At 34.8% G+C, this 15,907-nt stretch overlaps 1 protein-coding gene across 4 annotated transcripts in view; it reads right to left on the bottom strand.

The window, feature by feature from the left end:
* The window catches only part of Src64B (Tyrosine-protein kinase Src64B), a 371,393-nt gene that overhangs the window by 4,971 nt on the left and 350,515 nt on the right, over window positions 1-15,907 (bottom strand). For 3 of the 4 annotated variants that reach the window (XM_081745057.1, XM_081745058.1, XM_081745059.1), the window contains 4 exons: window positions 15,523-15,782; window positions 13,207-13,360; window positions 8,872-9,018; window positions 1,748-1,974 (listed from right to left, as the gene is read on the bottom strand). In XM_081745057.1, the coding sequence (XP_081601183.1) occupies window positions 1,763-1,974; window positions 8,872-9,018; window positions 13,207-13,360; window positions 15,523-15,782 (773 nt within the window). In that variant the 3' untranslated portion in view covers window positions 1,748-1,762. The remainder of the gene's footprint in view (window positions 1-1,747; window positions 1,975-8,871; window positions 9,019-13,206; window positions 13,361-15,522; window positions 15,783-15,907) is intronic. The other variant, XM_081745060.1, reaches the window with a different exon arrangement.

Below are 15,907 nucleotides of genomic sequence, written 5' to 3' on the forward strand. Positions count from 1 at the left end.
AAAGTTGCAGCTTATAAGAGTATCACTTATTCACTGATAATGAGCATGATTGATATGCGACTAACATCATTTTCACGGGTTACACTATGCATGCTTCTCTTTGTACTTTTACTGAATTACAGTATACCAATACTGCCACGGCTGCTGCCTCGTCTCTTGCCGTGCGTGATCTATCACTCTTGGGTCGATTTTCTACAGTTCCGGTTTTTACAATTTCTTCGGTACTTTGAATACAGTATCAATGCTAATAGTCCTCCTCTCCGAATGACAACGGTTAAAACAGTCTGGAACCACCATGGTGCTTCGTTCTCCAGAGATTAGCACAATGCCAATGCGCTCTGCACCCGTCAAGTCGAAGAAAGAAACAGTCACAACTTCGTAATGAGTAGCGCTAGAGTAAAAATAGTAGTGCCATCCATTTTCTACGAAAATTTGCTATTAAAATTACAAATCATATGTTATAGTTTCTATTTAAGACAACTGCGTAAAATTCAAGATAGCAGACGTCATTGTGATATGTACTCGAACATTTTCTTCATACCTGTTCCCATCTATTATTATTATTTGGCTTTATTTTGCAGCGTTTACCACTTAAGGTGTTTCCATACTTTTGGTTAATCCTGTAGAATACAACTGCGACATTTCAGGGTGGATTTGCGATTGGTGAATAGAAAGAATTCTACAGGTGCCAAATTAAGCGAGTAAATGGTTGGAGTAACAGTCGTATTATTCTTCGCTAAAATTTCCCTAAAGGAGGAGAGCCGAATGGTTAGGAACATTGTCATGGTGCAGCATCCTTGTTATAGGTTTTCAAGCTTCCAGTCTTTTCTTCCTCAAAGCTTCTTTCAAATGCCTCATTACTTCTCTGTTGATAATTTGACCATGTAAGACGTACTCGTAAAGAACAATACCTAAGTCAAAGAAAATAATACTGTAAAATAGCGATTTTGATGTGATTTTTTTTTAAAGGTCTCGGCGAAGATTTCCCACTCATTCGGATGACTGTGGCTTTGTTTACGCGACATAGCTAAAGACCGATGTCTTGTTACCTGTTATGATATCTTTAAAGAGAGAGTCTCCCTTTGCAAGACTCAGAGTAGATTCTTATAGATTTTCACACGTTTCTTTTTGTTCATTTGTTAGCAACCGTAGAATGAATTTCGCAGCAACACGATGCATATTTAGCTTTTAAAAATTAAGATCACACAACAGGACAATTTACTGATGTTTATTTACTCAGTTACTTTGCTAGTGGTTAAACTAGGATTTCCTCATACAACATCACACATTTTTTTAAATGTGAATGTCATGATCAGGATGTTGATAGGCGTCCAGATTTTGCCTCATCTTCGATGGATGTCCTTCCTACTCTGAAACGCTGAAACCACTCGTAACTCTGGTTTCGATTCATACATTCGTATTTGTACACTTCTTGCAATATTCTCAAAATGTCTTACCCAATTTGAAACAAAATTTGATGCACACATGCTGCTCTCCCAAGATCTTATTTTTATAAGATCACAAAATAACCTAAAGTAGGTACACAAATAAATTCCAACGCTCACAGTCTCACAATAATGAAGGGCAGGATGATACAATATCCTTTAAATGCTTGCGGAAAGTCCCACCACGCGGAGTTGGCAAGCAGAAAGTCGAAGACTGTTTCGTTGATCACATATTTTGGAAGTTCGGTTTCTTTCTGGACTGATCCAGTATTTATTAAAGTTAAGTAGCACTTACAACTTACCTTCATCCTTTAATTTCAATCTATGACTTCTTTGTATGGTACTTCTGAAGCTATATTAAAATCATCAAAATAGTGCCTAAGGTACTCAAAGGTAGGCCTCTTCTCTGGGTCATTGTCCCAGCACTGAAGCATCGTACGATATATAGTATCAGGCAAATGATGAGACGTCGGTTTCGGCATACGATACCCTTTCTCCACTTGCTCAATAACTTCACGTCCATGCATGCCTGAAAATGAAAAAGAAAAATACGTGTTACAAGTTTTAACTTTGGTACTGCTGCTATTCTAACCGACAGACACGTGCAAGGTATTAATAATCACACTTTATTCAGGGCAAAGTCCGATAAAGATAAATTTCCTGGCTTACCCTTCCACAAGCCTTTTCATTGTTTAAAAAAAAAAAAAAAAAAAAAAAAAAAAAAAAAAAAAAAAAAAAAAGAATAAGTGAGTTACAATTTTTAGGAAGTAAAAATTGAAGATAAGAAAATCATACTTTTGATACATATGGAAAGTTTGACTAGTCAAAAATGTCCGCTTGTCAGATGGAAAGTTTGACTGGTCAAAAATATTTTCTTGTCAGAAACTTCGACCAGTTCTAACTTTCCATGCATAACGTAAAATTAACTTTCTGCTGTCAGTTTGGTTCCTTTGTTGTAATTGATTTGAAATCTATTCCAAATAAAGATTCGTTTCACTGTATCCGCTGAATTTGGTTGAATTGAAATGTGCTCTCTCACTTGGTTCAATCCAAATTCCTCGCAATTCCGAAAGAAGTGAAGTCTTTGAAAAAAAAACTAAGCATCTACAGTCATTGCATTTGTTACTCAATAAGATTCATTCCGAGAAAAAAAAATGTTGCTACAATTACATAATGTTTCTGAACATAGGCAACAGATTGCTTTTCTTCACCATATCATCAAAACTATGTAGAATGATATGGTGCAGAAAACATTTTGCGCGTATATTTAGAAAGTGTCTATCCATTTCATAAGCTGCGTTCTTGTCAGTGTATATACCACATGATTTATGAATCATTCTTACAATGTTTGGTTTCGTCAACTATGCTGGTTGAATCTATAGTTCCGCCGAAGTCATTTCGATTCCTTCCACATTCATTCCTTTTGTTTCCCTAAAGGATTCGTTCATTCGGAATTATACTCCACAAAGAAATGTGGCAGATGATTGTGCGTATGTTCAATTGGATGTGCGTGTTTAGTGCACAGTCCTCCACTGCTAGTATTTTTAGCTTTCTACAGCCGAATTCGCTACTTCTAAGTATCTTACTCATTGCGCCAAGTTTCTAAATTTCTACAGATGTAATTCGACACATTTTGTTAAGATTAGATAACGCTAATCTATTATAAGGCCCAGAAATCCCAATTGGTTTGTTATATTTCTAGTATGATTCAGTAACTTGTTGCCTTCGACTGCTAAACACTAATAGAGAGCTTCAATATTACAATTTTTTTTTTAAACATTTTATTCAGTTTGGTCTTTTTCTTAGAAAACACAAAGCAATAGGCACTTTTTCATGACCAACAAGTTATTGAAATATTGATGATCACTACACACGATAACTTACAACTTAGCAGTACCAACATAAAAACAATATACAATGCTACTATTCACTCACGATTTATACAATTCATATATGTTTTATTTTACTTGTATATACTTGAAATTGTACAAAACGTGTGTAAACATTACGGATTGTTTTCATATTGGTTTTACTGCTAAGGTGAAAGTTATTTGATGTCAGGGACGGCACTAAGGGTGGGCGACCGCCCACCCGATGAATGGCCTTGCCCACCCATCCGCCCACCCGAACAGAAGTAGAATAATGAAGGTGACATCCTGTACTTCAAAAGCAATAGGTATTACTATTGATTGTAATGTAATAGGTTCAAGGACCCTGTTTAATTCTGCAATGAACAATGCTTTTATTTACAAACATAATTCCAGATACAGCTGAACGCCAATTTACACTGGAATAAGCAGCCTTCACCCTATAAGTGAACATTTCCTCTCATTTGAGAAAATTGAACCACTTGCACGTCATTATGGATGTGATGTCGATAGTGTAGAGGCGGAAATGAAACTTGTCCCGAAAGTTTTGAAACGTTATGAGGAGGGAAAGCAATGCAAAATTACCTCCGTTTCCCAGTTTACTGAAGTGATGGATCGTTTCAAAATTGCTTTTCATAAAATTCACAAATTAGCCGTAATTGCTGTCACCATGTGAACGTTCTTTCTCGTGTCTTAGACGGGTTAAAACATATCTAAGAAATCGAATGGCAAACTGTCGCCTAAACTATCTTTGTTTCCTTTCAGTAGAAAGAAAACTTGTAATAAATATTGCTGTAGAGAATGTGGTAAAATTATTCGATGTTGGACAGGACATACCAATCAACGCAATGTACTCCATTAAAGTGCAGGTATAAAAGTTTATTGTAAGCTTGTTCTACCATGTGATCAGCCCTTCATAGTTTAAAATATATTGTTGTTTCTGTGGATCATGATGAAGTTTTGTTAATTGCTATTTACTTCTTTATCCAATTTATAATTGTTTTATTTTTTTATTTTTTTTTTCAACTTAAGTTTCAATTTGAAAGATTTTTGTGTAAGGCATGATCAAACAATTATGCTGTCGAATTTCCCTATTCTTTTAGTAACATAGATCTTTGATGTTGCATATAGCGATCACGTCAAAAAATCTAATGTGCACAAATTAAGGATATAGAAAGAAAATATAAATGATTTATACTTTTTTGTCTCTTGCTTTTTTGTAATAAATGCTTCAAAGATAAAAATGTTTGCAATAACCTATTTTATTCCTGTTTTACTTTACTTACTTATTGTGTATTTTATGATATTAACGAAAGGTAGAGTATTATCTGTTAGTCTGTGTTGTTTCACCTTTTTTTATTTTTATGCATTCATGTGCATTCTTGGAGGGAGAGAAGGTAAAGCTGTCTTGAACTTCATCGACTACACAGTACGTGCCGTTATTATTGTTATATATATATATATATATATATATATATATATATATATATATATATATAAAGGAAGTAGAGGTAGTGTGTCTGCTACGCGGAATTCGGTAGGTCGAGCATATAGCCACGAACTCCCGCAGCCCATCCTAAGTCCTGCATTTCTTCAGTCCCACCAGGCGAATGCCGGAATTGTACCTTCTATAAGGCCAAGACAGCTGTTTTCCATATCCTTGTCTAGGGATGCGCACGAGACGAGTCGAGACAGGATTTTCCTGACAAAATTCGAGTCGAGACACGGCTCTTCCAATAGTAAAATATACATTTTTCGAGTCGAGACATCACTTTTACAGCACATTTTCGAGACGAGACAGCCACAAATCTTGTCTCGTGCGCATCCCTATCCTTGTCCCTCTCCTATTTCGGTCTGAGCCTTAGCTAACTAAAGAGTTTAAAGATTAAAACTTAATTATTGTCCAAAAAAAATGTCTACATTGCCCAGTTCTTATTTTCATTGTCCGCCCACCCAGCAACTAGGTCCGCCTTTTTCCGCCCACCCCATCAAACGTTTCTGGTGCCGTCCCTGCTTGGTGTATTGATTAACATTTCAATAATTAGTCGTTGATTTTAGTATTTCCAGTAGAGAAAGGGCCAAAGCTGAAGACAATGTAAAAATATTTGTTACTTTTCATTAATATCTAGCAGTCGAAGGAACCGAATTCATACTAGGAATTTGTGGTGGTTACAAAGAGCTTTCTCGGTTTTCAAAAACTTTCAAAAACTAAAACACAAACAATCTGTTGAGCAAAACAATATATTCACATAAAAAACTACATACGTGTTACAGTTTCGCCAACTAACATTTTGGCTTCATCAGACACTATCTGATAGTGTCTGATGAAGCCAAAATGTTAGTTGGCGAAACTGTAACACGTATGTAGTTTTTTATGTGAATATATTGTTTTGTTCAGCAGATTGTTTGTGTTTCAGTATATACAAAGCAAAGCTTCTACTTATGGAAAATATTTCAAAAACTAGTTTTTCAAAGTTTTCTACCAGTTTTCAATAGTCTTTGAAATCCGGTTTGATTTTCTGACAGTTTATTGGTTTTTCGTTAACTTGTTTGGAAATTAGTACTACAAGAACAAGAAAGTATACAGACTTCGGTGAAACCTTAACTGGTTTCAAAAAACAAAACTATTGGAGAATACTGAAAGCTAATTCAGTGAAAAACAGAGCCGGATTTTGAAGAAAATTGAAAACGGTTTCGGTGCGAACTGGAAATGCTTTTCTCTAGAGAATATATAAACTATTTCGCCCATCCCTACTAGGAATAAAACAATCCAATTAGAATTCTTAGGACACATCTCTAATGGAAATCTAACCCAAAATGAAAATCCCAATGTTCCCCATTTTTTGCTCATTTTATCGAATTTGGTCTATTAACACTGTTTTATATATTTAATCTGTCCAGGTATCCGTCCGTCATCCTGGAGACAAAAGTCTCAAGAACTATAAAGGTAACCAAGAAGGTTCTGTCACTTTTTCACCTACCACCTTCAAACATCCATATGTCACCTAACACGTATCTGGAAGATCACTAATAGTCCTCACCAGCGTCGACGACCTTCTACCAACGTTCTGCAAGGCCATGGAGTCCATCGCGGTAGAACTTGGTGGGCGGTGAAGCAAAGAAGGTATCAAGTGCATTAGCAACTCTACTAGAGATTTCAACTGGCGTCTCTAAGGTGATTATCCAAGGAATGGAACAAGTGATAATCGGACGGTGCAATGTCCGGGGAGTATGGTAGATGCAATAGTTTCCCATCCAAAGCGTAGAATGGTGTCCCAGGGCATCCTAGCCACGTGGGGCTTAGCATTGTCATGTAACAGGAGGACCTTTTTGCGATTCAGAAGTGTTGCTCTCTACAGTTGGCTCTAGAGTTTTGAGTTTTTGTTGGAACACGGCTCAACTGCTGACAGTAACAGTTGCATTGATGCTCTGACCAGCTGGTAATAGTTCCCGATGCATGAAGCTCGAGCAGTCCAAACACACAGGAGGACCTTCTGGTGTAGTGCTGGTTTCGGCTGTTTAGGAACTGGTTCATGGGATGCTAACCAATGATGACGGCGCCGTGTGGCTCCTTCCTCACACGAGACAGTAAAGAAACACAGGTGTCTGCTCGCGTTGCCTTCTGGCTCAGAGTCAAATCATGTGGGACCCATCGACCCAACTTGTAGTGCTTCCAAAGTTCATGGAGGTGCTGCCAAATGGTTTCTCCATACTGAATTGTAGTCCCAGTTTCTCACATGTCTGGCCACTGTTCGTCTCAATTACTGCCTGTAGATCTTCATTTTAGACATGTGTTGGTCTTCCGGCACGTGGTGCGTCCTCGAGTCTTTAGTCACCGTCGTTGAACTTGTTAAGCCACCGGTGCACTGTCCGAGTAGTTACGACATCCTCACCACAGATTTGGTATATCTTCCGCCCCGCTGCAACGGGTTTGACCCCAGTTTGAACTAGTACAGCATACATGCCCGTAGGACACACTGTGGAGGACCCATATTCACTCTTGTCATTACGCAAGTTCACGATGTAACTGAACTGCCACAACCATATAATATGTTGGATATACCGGCACCAACAACCAACCTTTGCCTTAATCTCCATTCGCATTCAACTCATGGTGTGAGGGTCAATTGAACACAGACCTCCACAAAAAAGACAGAACTTTCTTGGTTACCTTTATACTTGGATCACGATGAGGTTTGGCCAGAATGTAGAAGGTCAAAAATTAGGAATCGAGTTCGTTAATGAACATGATATTCAAACCGGAAGTACGAGAGATAAATCACTGCCGGTTTCAGCGTTGATCGCTATAGGTAAAACCGGTAATAGGCAGCGAGAGGATTATTTTTTAGAACTTGTTTAACATTCTAATATGTACCACTTTGTCAGAAACAAACCATTTGTTGTTACGGAATAAAAAGGTACGAGATAAAAAGATGTGGTTTACTGCAATTAATTAAATGTCCCAATAATATTCCATCCTCACTTCGCTATTAAAACCGTAAGTGGTAATATCTATGACTTCCAGTTTCAATACTGAGAAAATATCACGCCATACAAAACAAACTCCTTCACGTGGTGTGCAAGTGACACTGCTACTTTCTTTTTTCTTAAAGGCTAACTTCATCTCATAACATAGGTCGCCTAACTTGAGAATATTCCAAATATCGTTAGAATGTGAATTCAAAACTATTTTCCTTCGTTTTCTAGCACCATTGTATCAAAACTAAAGAAAACTACGTTCAATACGTTTCAATCGTGCCAAAATTCACAATAAAGAACTCTTAAAAATACACTCTTCAAGAAACGTCACTAATATGGCATATACAATAAAAATATATTTTTTGATTAAATGACGGGGAATTATTACGCTACTAAATTTCTGTTCTTTTGAAACAAGCGCCACATATAAAGTCCATTCAGAAACAATGTTAAGTCCGAATTCAGTTGCAGTTTTGGATTATTGTGACACATCGAGTATTGTATAAAATACAGCACTAACTCATCAACGTGCTTCTGTACGCAACCTTAAAACAAGAGTGAACCGCAGTTTTATTTGCAACACAAACGTAAATATTTTAAAATCTTTTATTATCAACTTTTCTTGTCACTTCGATTATACTAATCCATTAAACAATCTACAAAACGGCTGAAGAAATTCATACATTTTATTTTCTCGCATATTTAATATCAAATAACACCAATGACTATATTACCTTCTTACATTTCTTTAAAAAATATTACTACAACAATTATATTAACATTTGATTCATATCCTTCACATTTCAAAATAACATTTTTATTATTTTTTTATTCATCTTTCCGATAGTTCCATGATTTTTTTATATTCGGTTTTTATATTATAATTCTGTCTGTCTGTATTGGATCTTTATATTAAACTCTTCCTCTAATACAAATCAAACTGTAAACTTTTTAAAAAGTTACTTTTATTACATTAAATTTCAATTCGCACACATTCAGTTATATATGTTATACAAGTATTGCACTTAAAATATCTAAATAATCTCCTCCTAATAAAAGCTTCTTTACTTAGAACTTACCTGGATAAGGCACCTGACCGTACGTGAAGAGTTCCATTAACAATATTCCGTATGACCAAACGTCTGATTTTATAGAAAATCGTCCATAAACTATGGCTTCCGGAGCGGTCCATTTCACAGGAAATCGCGATCCTGTAACCCAAAGTACTGGTTTCATTATTTCGGATCTACATAGTAAGAACTTTAAATTTACAAGATATACAACATTTCAATATTCAATATTACGTAAGAAATATATTAGTTTAGGTTACAGATATGTAGAGTCTGTTCGAAAATTACCCTCTAACAATGCAAATAATTACCTGTTCAGTTCTGTGATGACTATTTTTAAACAAGCTCTATGGAAGGAAAGGTGGTCCGCCCTCAGTGTGCGGTAGGAGACCGTAATTAACAATTATTTAATCTAAATTTTTTCTTCAGTTTCTTTCTTCGGTTTTAAAATGTTTGAAACCGTAGAAACGCAGCAAGTGCGGGAAATATCTTCACGGAACACAACAGACAATGTAATTGTGAACTAAAGGATTGAACTCCGCGCATTCGGTTAACAAATTTTGTGAATAGCACCTACTCTAGCAAAATTGTGTTGTTCGAGATCTATTTACATTTGTGGGTGGGAGATTCATTTTTCATTAGAGATGACAATCCGACGCAAGAAACATTCCCATTTTTCCATACACTTAAGAGAACTGCACACCTTTGGATGGACTATTTGTTGGCCGGTATCAACTTATGTGGCACCCTGAGTCCATTTTCACCTTACCAATCGCGCGGAGCCGTCGAACGTCAGAGGAATGATGTATGTTTAAGTCGTCTGTAACTGCAAGAACACTTTTCCGAGGATGAGTTTCAAGAGTTCATCACAACATGTTGTTGGTCGGTGGCCGCATGACTTATTTTTACATGCTTTTCTTTACGTCACAATGCTTCAACTATCTTGTGATCTTAATTTAACTCATCTTCCGACTTCATACAATGTTGTTTTACAAAGCGACTTAAGTCAGGAGATAACAGAATAGTCGACTGTTACTTTTATATGTTTATATTTTTAAATAACATCATTTGTTTGATTTTAACGATCGACATCAGTCGTTTTGTAGGTAGTCAGCTTTAGTCTTGAGTAAAACAGGATTATCTGCTACACAGGGGTTAACTTTCACAAGTTCGACAAATTTCATATTTTAACGACTTTTCGTAACACATTTGAAAACAATATGAAAAACATGATTTCTTTAAGAAAATAGATCGTATTAAGTAAAAAAAATAAATAAATAAAAGCAATAAACAATAAAACGCAATACAAGTAAAAAAAAAAATGTTTTCAAGAAAATTACTTTTAAAAGAAATCTTCTGTTTAGTCATGTACAAATACAAAATTTCTTTAAAAGTAATTTTTCTTGAAAACAATTACATGTAGTATGCGTCACAACAACAATAGATACACATTTTCTTTTATACAATACATACGATAAATAATAAAAGAAACTTCCAGTAAAATTAGAACAATCAACTAAATCGAAGTGAAGAAACGACATACACTGTAAACGTATTATTTTAAATTAATGTATGTGTTATATTAACTTTCTTTATTAATGTTGCAGGGCTATCGCCGGTAGCCTCGGCTGTCCATGAAATATGCCACTGGCGTATCACGTGATAAGTCGTTATGGAATTAGTAAGCAATGCATTTGATACAATTGAACGTCGAATCTAAGATCAAGGAATATGTCGGTTGCATACTCCTTATTGTTTAATTAGTTTAGAACGGAATAGAAAAATGAGAAAAGAACAGTTTCTGTAGACTTATTTGATCTAAAGCTATTTTGAACAGTAGAAATTAAATTAAAATCATTAAGGAAGCTAACCAGTCTTCCACATGCAAGTTTTTCGAAAAGTTTAGAGAAAGTAGATAGACACGATATTGGTCATAGTTCGACGTATGATCTTTCTTACCACTTTTATATAGTGGTTTAACAACTGCTAATTTCAACGCCTCAGGAAAAACACCAGCACTAAATTCGTTGTTAGCTATGAAACTTAAGAATTCTGCGATTTCACAAAAGACTGCTTTAAGAGTTTACCAGAAAACTCATATCCTGAAGAACTTTTTTTTTTTGTCATGCTTACTGTAGTATTTATGATTTCTTAGCTACTTACTAGATGCAAAAACAGTGAGTTGTCAAAAATATTAACATTTTACCTATCTACACTTATGTTTAAAATTATTGTCGCATGTCTATAAATATGCTGTTGTTGAAATATAATTTGATAATTAATTCGGCCGGTATTTCTTATAATGTTAGTATGTTAGTGTATAATAGGCAAAGACATGCATGTGGTAAATTTCATGTCAAAAGAACAATAAAACGAAAATAAAACTTTCTTGTCCATTTAGCAACATTTTGTTTTACTCACTCTAATTTTCGTATTTATAATTCTTTTCCTATGAAATTTACCACAAATATACATTTCCCGATTATACACAGTATCAGTATTAAAAGTACCCTGCAAAATCATTATCAACTTATATTCTTACAAGAAAACAGTTATAGGTATGCAACAATCATTTTGGACATGAGTATACGTATTGTTTGCTGGATAATTTTGTGTTCACGTTATTAGTGATACGCTTTTCCACTTCATTCGTGTAGTCATTAAAAGCATTAGCAATTTCGATCGATTTCTTAATTTTATTTTGGTCAACTACGCTAATTATCGTACAAGAGGATTTGCATTTTTTCACCTTCTTTCCGAATTACTTGTCATGTAGCTTTCCCAATATAAGCATCTTTTTTTTTATTATTTTTTATTTATTATTATTATTATTATTATTATTTATGATCCTTGTAAAACTGTTCTGTACATTTTATAGTGTTGTTTAAACTCGGAAGTACAGCAATGTCAAGATAGCTTATGTAAGTAGCGCACCTTAATCAAGTTAACAAAATGAAATGAATTTATTAGCATGGTTAGTCAATCATCCTCATAATAATCATCACCTTATAGGCTGGTGTGAAATGTGACACTTGAAACTCAACAGTAAGAAATGTGACAGTATTACTATTACTTTGAAAAAGTCTCCTGTTCCCTTACATACCATGTCAACAATTCCTCTATCACACATTCTGCTAGTCACAATGATCTTTGTGTAATCTTTGATTCAAAACTCACATTCTCTGACCACATCTCCACAATACTAAAGAATTCAATGTGCATGTTGGGACTTCTTTATCGATTCACTGAACTACGCACTGTTTCTTCATTAGCAACTTTTTATAAAACTTTAATAGCGCCCAAGATCGAATACCGCTCTCCCATATGGGCCATGGCAGCACCTACATATCTCTCCAGACTTGATTCTATTCTCAATTTCTTCATCGCTATAGTCAGTTTTCGTGTTTCTGCACTTCGAATATTATCTAAGAAGGAACTCTTGCGACATCTTAATATCCAGACTCCGGAAGTTCGCAGAATTATCTCTGACCTGAAATATCTTTATAAAATAGTTAATGGAAACTTAAAATCGGAAATATTACTTCAGGAACTATCCTTACGTGTCCCTTCCCGCATCACCCGCGTATTCCATCTTGCCCGTCCTAGGTTGGTTATTATACAGAGGTCTCTTTTTACAGAATGCCAAACTGTTATAATCAAGTAACAACTGATGTGGACATTTTTTTCGAGCTACCCAGTGTTTGAAAGAGCAATTAAACGAGTTTTGACGGAATAATTTTACTTTTACACTCTTTTTTAACACTGTTCTATATTGTGGTTGTTATTGTTATCTTCTTTTTTCTTTGTTAACATTTCCCTGTGTAAAATGGCAAAGTTATGCTGTTATCTGGAAATTTATTCAATAAATAAATAAATAAATAATAAAATAATGTATGTGCAGGTCTTCAATTTTCCGCATAGAAACGTGTCATCTAAAGCTATCAAATTTTGTCCATAGATAGATTCTCATCAGATCTAAGCGCGTACGAAGCAGTTTTTTTTATATTTGGCTCGGAGGGGGGGAGGGGGGATTTACGTTAGGTAAAAATGTATGCACGTTTACCGCGGTTTATAACAACGCCTTGCCTGTATGCAATTATCATTACATGTCGATCTGCGGGCTTACGTGAGAGCAGAGGATAAATACCAGCGAATTGATTAAGAACACATTCCTCTTTTAATGCTGCTCTGAAGTAAGAGTCGGTAACGACGGATACTTACTCTTTTTATCCAGATTTTGAATTAAGACCCGACAACAACGGGTACTTACAATTAGTCAATAATAATACAAACAATTAAGTAAAAGTGCCACTTAAACATTTGAAGAACGTTTAAAATACTTACCTTGCCTTGGACAGTATTCGTCATTTTCTATAACCCTAGCTAATCCAAAGTCACATATTTTCGCAATATTATTGTCACGAATCAACACATTTCTTGCTGCTAAATCACGATGAATAAGTTGCTTTCCTTCTAGATATTCCATGCCACTTGCAATCTAAAGGAAGAATAATCAATTTCACTCTCAAGCTAAGTTATATTTCAACGATTGATAACATATGTTTTATAGTTAAGACCGGAATAATAAATTATAATTGAAAAGTTTACTGTAGAAGGGGATACGAGTTATTTGGGATAAATTGCCGAAAAAAGAAATATTTCAGCAATACGTACTGATGTAAGCTTTCTGGTAAAAGAATCGTAATTTCAGTATTTGAAATATTTTATATATATAACGTAATAGATTAATAAAATATCATTAATTCTACGAATAATCTGTCACCACTACTTAAAACTAATTTTGCTGTATTAAAAGAGTATTTCCAATAAAATTAAATTTAAGTAAATGTACATGATATATACAAACTAAATACTTGAAGACAAGACTCCGATAAACGACATTCTCGATAGTTCCAGTTACAAAAGCTTGGACCAGTTGATGGTCCTATAAATACCTTTACACTTTTTTCTAGTTTCAGCAAGATTAATGATGTGGCTTAGCCTATCGATTATTACACTAACTTATAATTCTAATAGTGAAAATAAATACTAAAGCATAAAACTTCTGACGCACTATGTGACAATGGGACATAATAAAGAGTCTGATATCCAACTCACGATTAACATCACACAATGGCATAAAATGAGAAACTAGCATCAAGAGCCCGGTAATCGGAACCAGTGTTTTTTTTATATCATATTGCAAATAAAAAGTTTAATGTTTCTGGAGAAGGTGCGTACCTCATAACTTTATAGTGTAAAGATAAGTTAATTTATGGTAGACAGTATATAGTTATTGAGTAATTAATTAACGAATGAAATTAATAGCTATTACAGGACTTATATATAAGTAAAGTTATAAAAATCTCTGCAAGTAAGCGAACGGCAGAGACAAAAACAGATCTCTATAGTAAGTTTTCTTTAGTTTAACTGCCTACGACTGCACCGAAGCTAAGGATTGAGTGATAAGATGCATCTTAATGATGAGAGAGAGAAAACGAAGAAACTCGGAAAACCCACGAATACAGTATTCCTTCACTACAAAATTCATTTGGCGCGGGTTGGAAACTTCGAACCATAGACCCACGCACTAGAGATGAGCGCTCTACCATTGAGCTGCCGCAGCTACCACAACGATAGCTACCATGTTGAACACTCCTAATATGAGAATTGGCTGTTGCGAGACTAATATGCCCTATGAATGACTGGAGTACTAATGAGTCATAATTGATGAGCATATGACGAGTGATATCCTCTATTCTTACTTTTTGAGAAGAACAGAATGCCCATGTGGACAACAGAATCAATTTCTTATGAGAAATAGGTTCACGAACACTTAAGATAATAAGAAAACTTTTCCACGCTTCACTGGAATTTTTATAAACAATTTTCTTCGCATTAAAATACGAAAATATATCAATACCACTTAAATACACTCACATTCCTTTAAAATACAACACAGGTGCATTTCTGCAATAAGTTTGTTGCTTATATACTGTCCGTTACTACTATTTTGTTTCCCCATATCAATTCAGTCTATTTATCAAGAAACGCCACGATATGTTCCCCAGAATTTCCAAATTATAATTTTTACCATGTTACTATTTCATCAACCAACTTTTATTGTTTCTTGACAAACATCACCGAGACGAAACAAGGCGAATAATTGGTTGTTCTTAAACTATTTGTGGATTCTGATAGAAACACACGTAATTCGCTCTAGACCTTAGCACTGAAGGACATGCTCAAAACCAACTGCTCAATCGAATTCAGAAGAAAGAGCCACGTATGAATTATAATTTGCTTAAAAGGAAAATAATATACAAAACTTTGAATGTAGAATAGACCAAATATATTTTTTAAGACTGATAGCTATTCTAGTAAATTTCACAAGGTAATATTCACGAATGTATTAAATTTAATCACGGATTTTACTGTCAAAACCAGTACACAATTGATTTTTTTTTACCATGTAGGTTTGTGGGGGACATGTTCGTGAGTGTTCTCAGGGTTCTTCTGTCTCTTCCTACATTCTCATCCCACCAAATTCTTTCATAATTATTCACTTTCTTTAACCATTCTTCTTTAGCCTAAAGTGTATAATCACGGTACGTTAGACTAGAAATTTCATTTAAATTAAAATTTTCAAGTTATTCTTACCTGAGCTGCAATGTCTATCAGATCACCAAATGGCAAATTTCGACCTTCTCCATTTCGTAAATAATCTAACAAGCTTCCTTTATTCATATATTCTTGGACAATATAAATAGGTTCCTCTTTCGAACACACAGCATATAATGCAACCAAGCGATCATGACGGAATTTCTTCATGATAGCGGCTTCTTGGAGGAATGCTTGAGTTGACATACTCCCCTTCCTAAGAGTTTTCACTGCCACTTCTGTGTTATTCCTCCATTTACCTGTAAATTCATTAATACATACTTTATACATATGTTCACCAAAGAGTTTACATTACTACAAACTATAATAATTAAAAACGAAAAATGCTTTAAAAAGACCAAGCATTCTTACGGCATTTATATGA

Source organism: Thermobia domestica, chromosome 18, assembly GCF_964235325.1.
Source record: "Thermobia domestica chromosome 18, izTheDome1.hap1.1, whole genome shotgun sequence".
Lineage (NCBI taxonomy): Eukaryota > Metazoa > Arthropoda > Insecta > Zygentoma > Lepismatidae > Thermobia > Thermobia domestica.